This window comes from Poecilia latipinna, unplaced genomic scaffold (assembly GCF_001443285.1).
Source record: "Poecilia latipinna isolate Pla-1442-1.1 unplaced genomic scaffold, P_latipinna-1.0 Scaffold2320, whole genome shotgun sequence".
Lineage (NCBI taxonomy): Eukaryota > Metazoa > Chordata > Actinopteri > Cyprinodontiformes > Poeciliidae > Poecilia > Poecilia latipinna.
Genome location: NW_015114936.1, coordinates 20,625 through 34,933, shown reverse-complemented (window position 1 = coordinate 34,933; position 14,309 = coordinate 20,625). Strand labels below are relative to the sequence as shown.

Here is a 14,309-nt window from a genome sequence, read left to right as displayed (position 1 = left end):
GTGAGAGTTCAGGTGGAGCAGAAGCGGCGCTCCGTCTGTGAAATATTACTACCTGTAGCAGCGGTTCAACAGCAAGGGCAGAACCAGCGTCTGACATTGCAGCTTGAAGACTTAAATAATTTTGCGGGTTATTTGTTTAGCTTTCTGACCGTCATGCTAATCCGGGTGAGTGTTTGTAGCTGTGCGCTGCTTTACCTGCTGTCTGATCCTCCATATGTCTTTTTTACTGCAGTGAGCCTCGATGTAGCCAAACTCCGTCAAGTATGGCTTTGTTTATGTCGTATTAGCTTCGTTGTGTTGATGCATTTTGACCTGCTTTAATTTCCGCCGCAACACGCAAACTTCCCCATTCATTCAGTGCGTTATAATTCCACACGACATCGCTTATAATTTGTTGCTGCGCGTTTGCACAGTGTGAAGGAAAGAGGAGACCAGCTGCACAGGCAGGCTGCAAAATGAGATGCAGGTGATTGGTTTGTGTGATCGGCAACAAGAGACCGTGATCGTCGATCACCGATCATACACTTTTTCACAGAAATCGGTCGATTATGATCGGTGGCCGATCGATCGGCACACCTCTAGTTGGAACAATAATAATATGAAAAACATGTCAACTTATACAATCTTTTTAAAAAAGTAATAAATTAGACTTTAAATAATGGCACAGTTGTTGCACACAGTTTCGAAACTTCTTCTGCATTCCATCGGTTTCCTCCCCAGCAGGGTACGTGTGCATGTGGGTGAAAATTCCACCAAACATTGAAGGTCTAGCAGTGTGGTTGAGTCTCATAAGCCTTCCATGCATCCAAAATCTGCTCAGAGTTGTGCAGTAATGAGACAATGACAGAGGCGAAGTAGCAGCCCGTCCTTTCTGAAGGCATGTTGATGACAAACAAACCGCCGCGTGGAGGCTCCGTCAGCTGAATCCCTAAATGTCTCATGCACAAACCCATGTACACATCTTCAATGTAGACAGCCTGAACCTTTTTGGACGCTTCCAGTATCCGCTTGGGCAGATCCAGGGACAAGACATAGCCAACTCCCAGTGCGTACGGAGGGTACGAATCCTCGGGGAAGACGTTGGGCGACAGAAACCACTTGGAAGTCGGGTCTCGAAGAACTGCGGCGCCCCGTGCCACCAGGCCCGTCATGTAGTCATGGCGGGGGGCTTTCAGGAGCATGTCGACGAGGTTGTGTACATTGAGGAAGGTGTCCGAGTCGATCTTCATGGCATAGGAGGTGTTGGGGCAGTGGGAGGTGAGCCACTCCAACATGACCATCGTTTTAATGGTGAGATTTTTGTAGCTGTCCAAGAAGTTACTCTGGAGGATGTCGTGGTGCTTCTTGCTTTCATTCAAAATCTATAGAAAACAAGAACATTTGAAGCTGAAGTTAACATCTGACTTATAAGTACACTCAATGGTAACATTGATAGCCAGTCATGGGGAAGGAACTACGAAAACAAACAATCGGATTGCAGAGGAGACTTTCTAGAAGTAGTAAATGAGGGAGTGCGCTTTGGATTAACAAGCAAATTTGTTGCTATTTATCCACTAGTTGTGGAATCAACAACGGTTAGCTACAATGAGCCAAACTCACAAATCATGTCTTGTAGTTTCTTAAAAGGAGCACTATTGTGTTTTCCAGCCACATGGTTCCATTTTATAGCACAATCAAGTAACTATGTTACCTTCAAAAATGTATATCTGTGAAATATGACCTAAAAGAAATTTGACTTCATAATTTAGCATCTTGAAATTGAGTCTCGGCCTCTTTAAGAAAGTCCTGCTCTCTCTGAATCTTCAGGAAGTCATCAAAACATAATCTATTAACCATTTAATGTTTTGACCACTCTTTCACTGAGAAGTGGCTCATATTATGAGCTCATCAGTTGCGCAGTTCTGCCAGAAATATGCTAATTGCTGCTGGCTAGTCTGAAGGAGCTGAGTGGGGGGGAGTCACGGAGGAGAATTGCCCGAGGAGAAGCTGCATCTCAAAAGCGGAGCTAGGTTCACCCAGGTGTTTTGTACAGTTAAATGGTTGCCACGGGAATTAAATGATTTCTGAAACATGCGTGAAGGCATCAAGGCAACACTGTAGGTACGTTTTTGATGAGGGAATAACCTTATAACATGATGTAAAGCTGAAAAAAGTAGATTTTGCATAATACTGCTTTTTTAAAAGGAGTTAGATAGGAGTGACCTTTTAGGTCTGTATGTTTCACAGTATTAGGGCCGGTCCTAGCCAGTTAGGAGCTCTAAGCCAGTGTTTCTCAACCCTGGTCCTCACCGCCCCCCTGTGCTGCATGTTTTAGGTGTTTCCCTTCTGCCACACCTGAATTGCATCTCTGGGTGATTAACAGCCTTCTGCAGTACTTAATGGTCATGCAATCATTTGAATCAGCTGTTCTGGAATAGAGGCACATCTAAAACATCCAGAGCCGCGGGCGGTGAGGACCAGGGTTGAGAAACACTGATGTAAGCACACTCACCCCTGAATATGTAAATAATTCTTAATTTATCAGGGCATTTCTCTTTATCTGGTGAAGGATAAGTAAGGTTCACAAAGACAACAATTTAAATTAGATTGAAATGAGGAAACAAAGTACAATGAATGAAGTGTAACAGTGGGAAGTGTAATACAGAACTGGGAGTCATCGTAGAAAGTTCTGTGAGAGTTGTACTGTTTTCACAAAACAACAAAAAGGTCGGACATTAAAGAACAAACACATGCATATAAGTTTAACTTCCCTGAGGAGGATTCATTAGAAGGGAAAGCTTATTACAGTTTTTCTCAAGTTATTTTGTTAATTTCTCCAATTAAATTAAATTTCATATAAATGTTAGTTTAACCTCCACAACATTTAGTCATTTGTACTCATCATCATATCTCAACACTTCCAAAAAATTGCAAATCCTCTTGGACCTGCATCAGTTTCTTCCATGCAGTTTTCTGCTGTTTTACAACATTTAGGGTTTCCCCAGAAAACTTGCTAAGCCCGGTGCAGTAGGGCAGTCTTTCATCCAGCCGGCCGCCATGTTTTTGAGCTAAAAAATGTTTAAAGATGACAGGAAATTTGAAAATATCACTTGGTAGTTATGGATTATTTGAAGACTGGAAGATTAATACCTAACTCCAACTATAAACTAAATCTAAGTCTGGTGGGGGCAGAAGTAAAGTCGCTCGCCAGTCTTATAATACACAGTGGGAAACCCTTTTGTTATCGTTTATGTCATGCGAGTCAAAATGAACGACACTAATGAGTTAATCATCCCCCCCTAAAGCTAGTAGTCCTAATTTTATAACCAGTTCAACAAAAATGTTGGATTGGTTCTCATTTTACTTTCTTTTCCTCGTTCTTTCCAGAAAATATCTCTCTGAACAATTTCTCTCAGATATTTCTTACAATTGCACACAGCTTTACGCAAAAAACTGTTTTGTGTGTTTGTAGCCAACAAGGTGTCCGGACTTTTCAATTTGATTACACTGACATTTTCACTTGCATGAACTTTTGCTTTTGAGAAATAAACTAGCCATTCTCAACACCTTTTCACAACTCAACTAAGTTTAAAACTATTATAAGACGCACACCAGCTGTTGTGACTGACAAGAGAAACCAAAGTGTTTAAACCCCATAAAACCAATAAACTACAAATCTGCAGTTATTTTTTGCAGATTATTTTAGCTTCACAGACTTTAACACCGGTTTTCAAAGCAAATACTTTTTGAATCAGGACAGATGAAACAGGCAGAGTATGGGATCACTTCTCTTCCTGTTTCTCTCCCTCACTATGGTGCTGTTTCTGCCACCAACTTGAGCGTGCAGTGAGACTGATTTGAGCACACAGATCTATAAACGAAGAACAATTTGAGGCATTGCTCAATGGCGTTCTTGCTCCACCAGACACCTGTCAAACTTGAGATGTTTACTCGGCTCCAACAATGCTCGGTTCTGCCCAAACTTTTGACTGAGGTATAATTGAACAGAAAACTGAAGTATGATTCACTATGATTATGATACCGCTGATTATTTTTGGTGCCTTATGCACAGTGCGAGTTGTGTATGATGTGAAAACGATATGAAGTGTATTATAAAAAAACACACTATGTTGTGGGTATGCCCACAGTTCCAGGAAATGGCACATACCAGCCAGTTGTTTGCATTTGTGCACAAACAGATGACAGCTGAATCTGCATATAGACTTGTTATTAAGCATGAAAACTTTAACACAGCAAAAATAACATACCCTGTCATGATGTTTTAGCTTCCTTCATACTTAGGACTACATAAAGCACATTTTTTAAACACACCGACATGTAATGGGTAGAGGAAGAGCAGCTTAGAAATTTCAGTAAAGGAAGTGATCAGACAGTACAGACAAGAGAGACACGTTCCAAACAAAACAATGCTTTCGTAGTGGCTGAAAATAGAGGTGTACGTGTTATTTGGACATTTCCAGAGTATTGGTGTAAAACTAAAGATATTGGGTTGTCGAAAGCATTAAAACTGTTACATAGGGGTATAATTGTAGGATATAACACTGCTGTAAAATGTTTCAGAAAAAATGACGTTTCCATCCTTGTGTCAGTAGCTGTTTCCATTACAAATGTGTGCAAATCTTTGTCTATATTCTGCTAATTTAAAAAAAAAAAACCTCAATGTCGAGATTGTGGTGATTCCATTAAATAAGTTATAAAATGAAAATCACATGTGAATAAGCTTGTTCGTGCAATAAGAATTTGTTTGAGTCAAGTGATCACCTACAGTTCTTGCTGCCAGCTCTGCCACCAGTTACACAAATAAAAAGGACATCAGTGCACTTAGAGTTCACCCTACTCAACTCTTGTACTATTTCTTATTTTATCAAGCAGTAAAAATTGAGAGAAAAACAGTGGTCACATCACCTGTTCATCAGGTGGCTCTGCGTCGTTACCTATTCTAGACTTTCCCAGGAGGAAGTAGTAGCTGATCAACTGGCCCAACACCCAATTTTCTCTTCCCCATGTGCTGCGAATGATGTCACGAGCCTCTTTGCTTTGTGGGGCCACTGGGATCATGACCACCACGAAGGGGCTCTCCTGTCGGCATCGGTTTGGTTCATCCAGTATGAAATGGTATTGGTACGGGTATTCCACATAGAACTGTGAGGGTATATAGTGAGAAGGTGAAATCTGTGGAGGCAAAACAAAGTTTTGTTTTATACATCACATAGTTTAACGTAAATTTATTTTTTCTGAATGGTTGCACAGTATTACATCTGAATTAGTTTTTACACCAACATCTGTACCAATAGAGATGCATTTTAAAAAGGGGAAAACACTTATTTACGAATCTAGAGCCTCAAAATGCAGATGGATTTTCTCACTTTCAGCAGCAAAACCACTGAAACAACTCCACCTCCTACTTTTCAAAATTATGTTTTGCAGTCAGTGAAATTATTGCTACATCATATATAATGCTTTTTAAAAGCTTTTTTAAAAACAAAAACATATGTACACTGGCCAAACATGCCCTGGCAGAAGCCAATTCCACAACTCTTACTGTAGGAATTGAATTCAAGATTAAGTTGTCACTGTGTTCTGAAAATGTTGCTCATACAGAAATTACAGTTCACATTTATGTGTTGCTTGTTTTTTTTTTTTACTTAAAACTCTCTAACGTTTGGAGTGTTGTGAAAAGATTAGAGACAGTAGTATATATGAAGCACAGAAGATTGCTGATCCTAGCAACTTTTAAAAAAATAATAGGGACAATTGCAATATTATAAGTGTTATGCATTCATAAGTAAGCTGGAGATGGTGAGAAGAGAAATAGGAACTGAACTTATTTCTTTTTCAGTTCATCCTTGTGGCTGTTCAGGAGTTGGTCATGGGGCAGAGCCTGGGAATTCCCAACCACAACTTCAAAATCCACCATGGCTGCTCCTCATAGCCATATTATTGCCATAGTGAAAATCGCAAAAATAAAACATTTTACCCTCAACTGTTTGCAACTTTGTCAGTCAGCATGTTGTGCTGTGCAACATATCCGTGAATATCATGCATTAGTGTTTAAATGGAGTCTGTGCTATACATGTGTTAGTGTGTAGGGGGATGTAGGAGAGTGCTGACGCTGTAACAAAGCTATATATGAACCTCATTGTCAGTTCTGGCATAAACTCCAGTTCTGTTACCTTCCACTGTTTGCACAAGCTGATTGACACAGGAATTTGTTTGAGTGCTCACAGATCAGGACAAAGCAAGTCACCCAAAAATGCTTCAAGACATGCTAAGGTCAAGGTGGAAAAAAGAAATCATCAAAACAGTCAAAGACACTAATTAAGACTTACCTCCACATACCTACACAGCCACTCACCCCCACACTCCCAAAGAGAAGGTCAGATATGAGTTCACATTTCATTAAAGTCACCTATCCACTTTCATGCCTGATAGAACCCTGATTTCATACAATCAGTCAAGCAATTAGGATCCCATCTCCAGATTTGCATCTTGCAGATAAAAGCTTCCCTGGCAGATGTAGGCAACCAGCTACCCCATGTAACATGCCTGAAATGCTGTGACAGGAAAGATGCCTAGTCGGGGTCACAATACCTTGGTCAAAGTGGTTTTGCTTGAATTGTTTTATAAAGTTAGAGGCATTTTAAACATTTTCCTCTTCATCCATATTGTGCCCCTGACTATTTTTGGCCACTTTCTTTCTTCCTGACATGTTTTCTACTGAAAGCAAGAAGCTTACTATGCAACAGTACACCAATTTTAAGTCGATATGCAAACTCCCTAAGTTACCCTAGTTTGAGCCCATTAGGCTTAAAATGCGTATTCATTCACCTGTGTGATGGTTTGTATCCAGTAGCAATAACGATGTCCATCCGTCCATTGTCTACACTTGGTTGTTCTTGCTGGGTCACAGGTTGCCTGGCCATCGCATGACAACACCCCTCATTTCCAGTGAGTGGTACAGCATGGCTCGGTGTAGTTTGTTACGTTATTTTATGGTCTGCCATTTTCAGGAGAGTGTTTCCACCAGCAGTTGGACTTGCACTGGGCAGGTGGTATTAAATCTGAATACCTAATAACGTGTCATACTAGCTTGTCTCAAGCAATGTAATTTTTCTGTCCCCATGTCAATGGACTGTGTGGTGTGACACCAGTAACCCCAACTCAGTTGCTCCTTATCATTGTCTTATGAACCTAGAACTGAAGGGTTTCCAGGAACTGTGCAGTAGTGGGTTGGTAGAATGACCCACTTTTAAAATCTAAACAATCTGGCATGTGGCTCTGCACTGACCCATGCCATACTGCTCAGTGGAAATGAAGCAGTAGAGAGGCACAGGACAAACAACCTGACATGGACGAAGCTCATCAACCGCTCTCTAAAGATTTCTCAACTTGTCTTGAGTGCTGTGGTTTGCTAATTGCCAACCTGTCCAATGCTAATGCTAACCTGTTGGTTAGCAAACTCCTAATGGCCTCTGCTGGCCAGTAGCCTCTGCTGGCTATTGGAAGTAGGCAACCAGTAGAGTGACAAGACTAGGCATGCTAGTCACCAACCTCTCCAACGCTAATGCAAGTCAGTAGACTATTTCTCATTTGCTAGCGTTCAGTGACCTCTGGTGGTTTCTAATTTACCAGTGCCAGCCTAGCACTAATCAGATCAGTTACCTACTTCGGATTGGATATAGCCTTCTCTGGGTTAGCAATAGTCTGAATTTTGGTGCCGATACTGCGCCAAATTATTAGACTGTGGGAGGATGCTTGAGTCCATGAGGAGAGCCTGAGCAGGAAAGGTTGGCAAACTCCAAACCAGGATTCAAACCCAGGGGCAACTGTGCTACCATGTAGCATCACATAGTGAAATCAAACACTTATTTGTGTCCTTGCTTTATTTGAATTCTTAAGTTTCATTTACCTCGCAGAGTTGTGACAGCAAGGTAGTTCAATGTGCTTTGCATGATTCGAAGGCATGTGAAACAAGAAAAAAGCAAGAAAACATTACATTGTGATTGCAAAGTAAGGGAAAACAATGAACGACTGAAAAAAAGTTTCTCATGTTCCAGTTATTTAAATGCAGCTCAAAACAAATGGGTTTTTAGAAACTCAATGTTTCAGCAAATAAGAGAGAAATTTATATTATTGGATTTGCTATTCAGTTGGTTTCCAATGGATGTCGCATCATTCCCCAATAAGTGATCCAACTTCAGACATAAATTGAGCTACGTTTGGTATACTATGACTGATGAGAGACAAAAGACTGACGACTAATATATTTTGGAAGTGGTGCAATAATTTTACACATCTTTATATAACAATTTTATACCATCACCAGTCGGCATGTTTGTGCTTTTTTTTTTTAAACTAAAATGATTAGATTTTATTCTGCATCTTTGTTTTAAATATTTTTTAACGAACCATCTGTTATTTTTTTTCAGCGTAGTCATACTCTGAAAATCTCATATCCAGGTGCAAGCCTTCCTAAAGGCTGTCTTACAGTAAATTAATTTTGCAGATTACCAGAATCAGGGTGAAGAAAAAACAAACAGTCCAGTTACAGTAATGTGTTGCTGATGACTCATCATGTTGAAGTTAGCCTGTTATTTTTTTTGTATGACCTAATCCCGGAGGACTAAAAAAAACAACGTACTCACAGTTTGAACTGCCGTCTTGTTGTCGTCCCTCTGAATCAGCAGAGGTCTCCAAGATGATGAGAACCAACTGTAGAGAACTAAAACTCCCAACATGAGGGAGAGCATGACATAGAACAACCAACGCCTGGCTCTTTTCCACGGAGACTTCTCACTGCAGAGTGAGGAGTGAAACATCTTTAGTACTGGTTAGAGGTGCATCCGGTGATCAAGATTCATTTCACATCTTTCTGGAACTACAACAGGCGCAACCACAAAAAACATTTATGGTGAAACTTGAGCTCAATCATAGCGTGCATGTGAAAACAAACTGATGAAAGTGCGTCATATTTAATTAGTACCGACTTGCAGCCTTGCCGTCTCATTTATACCATTTAGAGGAAACATAAATTGGATTTTCTTAAGTGTCTAGCATAATGCACTCCATTCTCTAAGCTGTGAAGCACTAGAAATCACAATGAAACAAAAGCAGATGTTTAAGTCTACACTGCATCCCTAGCATGGAAGAAAGCTGCAACACTTACACTTAACACACAGTCAACATCTCTAAACCCACCAGCAGAAACAACATATTTACTCCAAAAACAACAACATGCAAAAAACACCCAACTTTTTCCTTCCAGATCACACTATAACCTGTTAATGTGCAGTAAATATGAGTCCAGTCCCTACCAGCTGCTTTGGTGGCTTCCCATTGAGAGACATGAAGTTAGGAGACAGTAGAGGAGTTCAACTTGTCACAGTTTGAGCTCCCACGTGAAAGTAGTGCATCTTTATGCGATCGCAAAAATGACAAGCAGAAACATGTTATCTTTGGTGACTACAGTGTGCGTGCATGTAAGAGCGGTTGAAAAACAGTCAGCAAACATGCTCATGCAGAAACTTGCATTTACAAGTGTAACTGTCTAATGATTGGAGATGATATGGACGAAGGGACTACAATCAGAAACAGAGGAAAACTTCATTTTTTAAAAAACAGTAATGGAAACTCTCTATTTACTTTCCTGTTCTTTTTCTTTGTTTTAAGTAATTCCAGGTGATGTTTTTCCCCTGCAGTTGTATGTCAGTTCTTAAATGTTCAACCATAAAAATAGGATACTTTTTTATGTTTGGACATTTGTGAGAATAGGAATCAACTTTCTGAGTAATTAGGATTATATCAAATTCTACAATTGGGACCTGAAGTTGAAAAACGATTAAATTGCATGACAGAAATTCAATCATTTTTGTTGCTTCTTTAAAAAAAAATCCCCCAAACAATAAAGGTTACGCATCTTTTTAGTCTGAAGCGTGACACACCCATCAAACTGTGCCAGCACATTTTATTCAAAATACAGACACGGGCTTACCTTTTTGACAAAGAATAATTCAACATGGCTACTTCTGAGAAGTCTATCGGGTGAGTCGAGTCAGAATGAGGACATGCCTCTGCTTGTTGTCTGTCACTGGTTGTGAAGTGGTTTGAGAGGAAGTGCCACAAAACAGCATCTGCCGCCTTTTCTGATCCCATGCCCTCCTCTGAAGGCTGCTTTAGAAAACATAAGCAGAAAACCTGCCAGTGGACACATTGCAGATCTCTATGACTTCCATAAGAGGCAAGCCTGGTTACTCTGAGTCACTATGGTCAAACTATAGCAATACAAACTCCCTCCTCTCTCTCTCTCTCTTTCTCTCTCTCTCCCTCTCTCTCTCTCTCCCTCTCTCTCTGTCTCTCCCTCTCTCTCTCATTATCTCTTGTGTTTGTACTGCTGCAGCTGGTGCTAAGTGCTTCTGTACAATGCAAAGGCAAAAATGGGGCAGAAAAACTTCAGTTAAAAAACAAATTAGTTTAGAACCTAGCAGAAGTGATATGTGACCTTAAATCTTAAGGAGTTTTCTTAGTAAATTTGAAGAACTGTTTCCTAAAGGTTTATAATGTGAACTGTAAGAGATTAAATATGAGGATAAATTAGAGGAATTTGTCCTTGTGCTTGATATGATCAGATCACTTCAGCTGCATCCATGAATGCTGTTTGTTTTGACAACTGCTCACCTTTGTCTTTTGTTCCATCAATGTTAAGCCATGAAAAGGAAAATAAACAAAAAAAACTTCTTATTTCTGTTTAGACATTTGTTACAATCAAAAGCAGTTGAAATTTATTTCATGTTAATAGTGCTGCCCTTTCACCCATTTACAGCTTTTGGTTGTTTTCTAATTGAGGAAGTGAAGATGATCAAAACTGCTAATGGCCGTTATGCTTGACTTTTTTTTTCTTTTTTTTTTTTTTACATTTGCAAGATGTTTCAATCCCACCCACTTTGCTAACCAATACCTTAAAGTAACATTATATTTTCTACTTTGTTGAAATGTGATAATATAAGACATAATTACTATGAACTCATACATTCTTGGTAAAATTCCACCAAAACTCAAAATCAAAACTCCTAAAACAATGGAAACTTTTGCACAATTTATGAGGGGATCAGGGTTATCTTAGTTATCTTAGTTTGATAAGGAATTCAAAGTGTCTAAATGGCAATTAGAGTTTAAAAAATGGAGAAAAAAACCCCAGTCAATATTATACGTCAATTACATTATAAATTTTTCATTCTAATCCAAAAACCAAATATACATATTTCAAAACACAGTTGATATATCCAAAATCATCTTAATTACTTATTAAAGACCTGCATTTTTTTCAAAAGAAACCAACACAAAACAGTTTATTGTGTGAATAACCATAAACTTTTAAGTGCGTCTCTCTTTGGAGCAATCATTTCAGTTAACAGGAAACTAAAATTACTTCTAAGTCCTAAAAAAAGGCAAACAAGGGTTCTTAAAAGCAGTACTCCACCACACAGAAGCCTAAGTAACATTATTTTCTGGACATTTCCCCTTAAGCAGAGTTTTTAGGTTTGCTTTGGCTGTAAAAATTAGTGCTTGGTGCAGACACAATCTTTGTTTTGGGATATTTTATTACTCCTTATGATTTTGAAAGCATAAAGCATAAAACCTACCAGCCATGTTACTTTTACAAAGTTCTAAGAAAACACTTTAAAACCACTTGTTATGCTTAGCTTTATGTGTGCGTATATATATATATATATATGGTGACATACAGAGGATAAATACATAAAATAAGTGTTAGCCTCTAAGTAGTTACACACTTCCCTTACACAAACCAACACCAGCAGGATGTATTCTGAATGACAAAGGAAACAGTTGGGTTTATTGCAAAACGGTCACCTCAGAGTTTCTCTGAGAGCTGCTGAAGGCAGTTCCCACAACTTGACTTTCTTGAATTAGATTTTAATCCCAGCAGTGCATCTAGAAACCTCTGGACACTCAGTTCTTACTAGAATTTACTTTTAGAAGACGTAAAAGAATGAATCCCCATCCCGAGGCTGACACTATTCAACTTGACTGCGGATTAATGAGAGGTTTAGCTTCGCCTCTTACTCTTTGATTGTTCCATTAGGAAAGCCATCAACTGCTTTGCTGGACCTCATCCAAACCAAACTGCTTAAAGATACTTTACAGGAAGAGGTTAAGAAGGCTGCTGAGAGGAAGCAGTGAAGGAGCAACATGAGCTGCTATATAGAACTGGTTTTCCTCTGCCTGTCATAGCCTTCTGTATGCCCCATTCAGAAGGAAGGTTGTGACAGAAGAAATTTGACTCACCCAAAATTGTCCTAATTTGTGGGTGGAAAGGATCCAAATGCAGAGGGGAAAATGTGGGATTGCTTTAATAAAGTAATAAAAACTTACAGAAAATGAGGCATAGAGAGCAAAACGAGGAATGCAGGAGGCGAATAAAGAAGGTAACAGAGGAATTAAGTTTTACACAACGAAAACAAGAGAGCTTAAGTGCTGAGGCAAGGCTGGGAAAATGACCCAGGAACCAAATCAACCAATCAGAGAAAATGTGGCACAGCTGTGGCTGGGAGAGAGAGCAAAGAAACTGGGGGCTGGCAGACAGAATAAACACACAGAACTGAATAGGCCGGATCCAGCTAGCTAGCGGGCTTAATAGAGACATAGCAAGCCAGCTAGCTAGCTATCTAGATAGGTAGAGACAGAAACATTAGCAAAATCCTGACAAAGTTTTGCCCATGTCTGTTCAGCTACTACTCAGCAGGTTTTAGCTTCAGCACATCTGATTTCAATTGATGACTGATTAACGGGCATTTGCTGACCTGCAGCCATTTGAATCAGGTGCTGCACCTGAAAGCAGAGAAACGACTAAAACATGCAGGGTAGTGCGTGCCTTCAGGACCAGGGTTGGAAACACTGCAGTACAGACTGACTATGTTGCCTCTAATCTCCTTCGACAGCACTTCACTCTCACCGACTGTGGTGAGGAAGTCAGAGCGTCACAGTCAATGAAACGTAAGCCCTGAGAGCAAACTGGTTCTGAGAGCACGCTGAATTTCACAGGAAGAAAACATGAGCAGATCTTTCTGGGGGTTTTTTTTTATGTGTGCCAGACTTTCAAATCACGGATAATTTGAATTTCTGATTATGGTTCGGTGAATTCACCATAAAGACAACAACAAACACTGCTTCTCTATCTGTAATATTTGCTGAAGTTTTTGAATCAGTATTTTCATTTAGACATTATTCCATCCAATATATTTGGTTTATTTAACTTGTCAAAAGAAAATGAGTGTTCATTTTTCAAAGCCATATTTTCACCATTTTATTCCTGTCGACATGTTCAATGTATTAGCTAAAAACACAGGAAGTGCCACTTTAACGACTACAACAGCTAATGCATCGACATAATGCCGCCAAGCAGGAACACTTCCTGTTCATCTTTGATTCGCTCCTAAGTTACTTTAGAGCGGCTATCAGTTTTTATACAGACAACATATTGACTCATTTTCACATTAATAATTTCCACTTATAAGTTAGTATACAGGAAGTCTATGGATTCAACACTTTAGAGCAGAGGTCTCATTCTCGGGGCCCACGGGCCAATTGCGGCCCGCAGGACGGTGTCTTGTGGCCCCGACCGTGATATGAAAATATAACATTAGTGCAGCCCACAGGGTGAGCGGACCTCTGAAGGAAGTCCCACCCGCTGTTCCTCATCATGGCTGACATTTGGTGTCTGGCTAAGCTACACTGACTTCATGCACACTACGCTTGTAACAATAGTGCGGCGGATGATGGACCAGTCCGGTACCAGTTTCCCTTCCCTGCAGTCGCCATTCCGGTACTTTCTACCATTAACAAATGCCACGATCAAACGCAGAGAAAGGCGACTGCTACCGGGCTGCTCGTTATCCGCCACGCTGTTGTGACATGTAAAAGCGGTAATGACGCTTTTACATGTTTGATAGTACATATTCTATAAATATGTACTATGCTTATCGCTTGGTTTGTGTATCTTCTGCTTTTAGGGTGAATCTGTTGGTCCAACAAGACCTAGACATGTTTGTTTTACATGCTCTCCTCTTGTAGACTGTTTTTTTTCTTTCTACAGATGAGTAACTAAATGCCTCAGACAGCTCTATGTGTCTCACCGTCATGTTTCCTCCCATTAAAAAGTTCAGAAGCACCATACCAAATATGTAAAGCTCAAACAGAGCAAATCTTTAAAAAGCTGAATCCTAACCACAGGCAACCAGAACCTGTTTGTGGTTTGCCCTAATCAAAAATTCATTTCATTTTTATCTCTTTTT

General features: G+C 39.8%; 1 protein-coding gene across 6 annotated transcripts; it reads right to left on the bottom strand.

Moving 5' to 3' along the window:
• Positions 1–570: 570 nt before the first annotated feature.
• Positions 571–12,538, bottom strand: LOC106937336 (beta-1,3-galactosyltransferase 2-like). Of its 6 annotated transcripts, none has more exons than XM_015018775.1 (5): positions 12,391–12,538; positions 9,992–10,170; positions 8,646–8,796; positions 4,906–5,142; positions 571–1,361 (listed from the first exon to the last, which is right to left on the bottom strand). In XM_015018775.1, the coding sequence occupies exons 2-5, from the start codon at positions 10,150–10,152 to the stop codon at positions 768–770; spliced, it is 1,143 nt and encodes a 380-aa protein (XP_014874261.1). In that variant the 5' UTR covers positions 10,153–10,170; positions 12,391–12,538; the 3' UTR covers positions 571–767. The 6 variants fall into 6 exon arrangements, with proteins under 6 accessions (XP_014874261.1, XP_014874259.1, XP_014874260.1 ...); XM_015018773.1 differs by having other exon boundaries at positions 4,906–5,172; positions 12,391–12,535; XM_015018774.1 differs by having other exon boundaries at positions 4,906–5,172; positions 9,992–10,167; positions 12,391–12,535.
• Between the last annotated feature and the right edge of the window lie 1,771 nt (positions 12,539–14,309).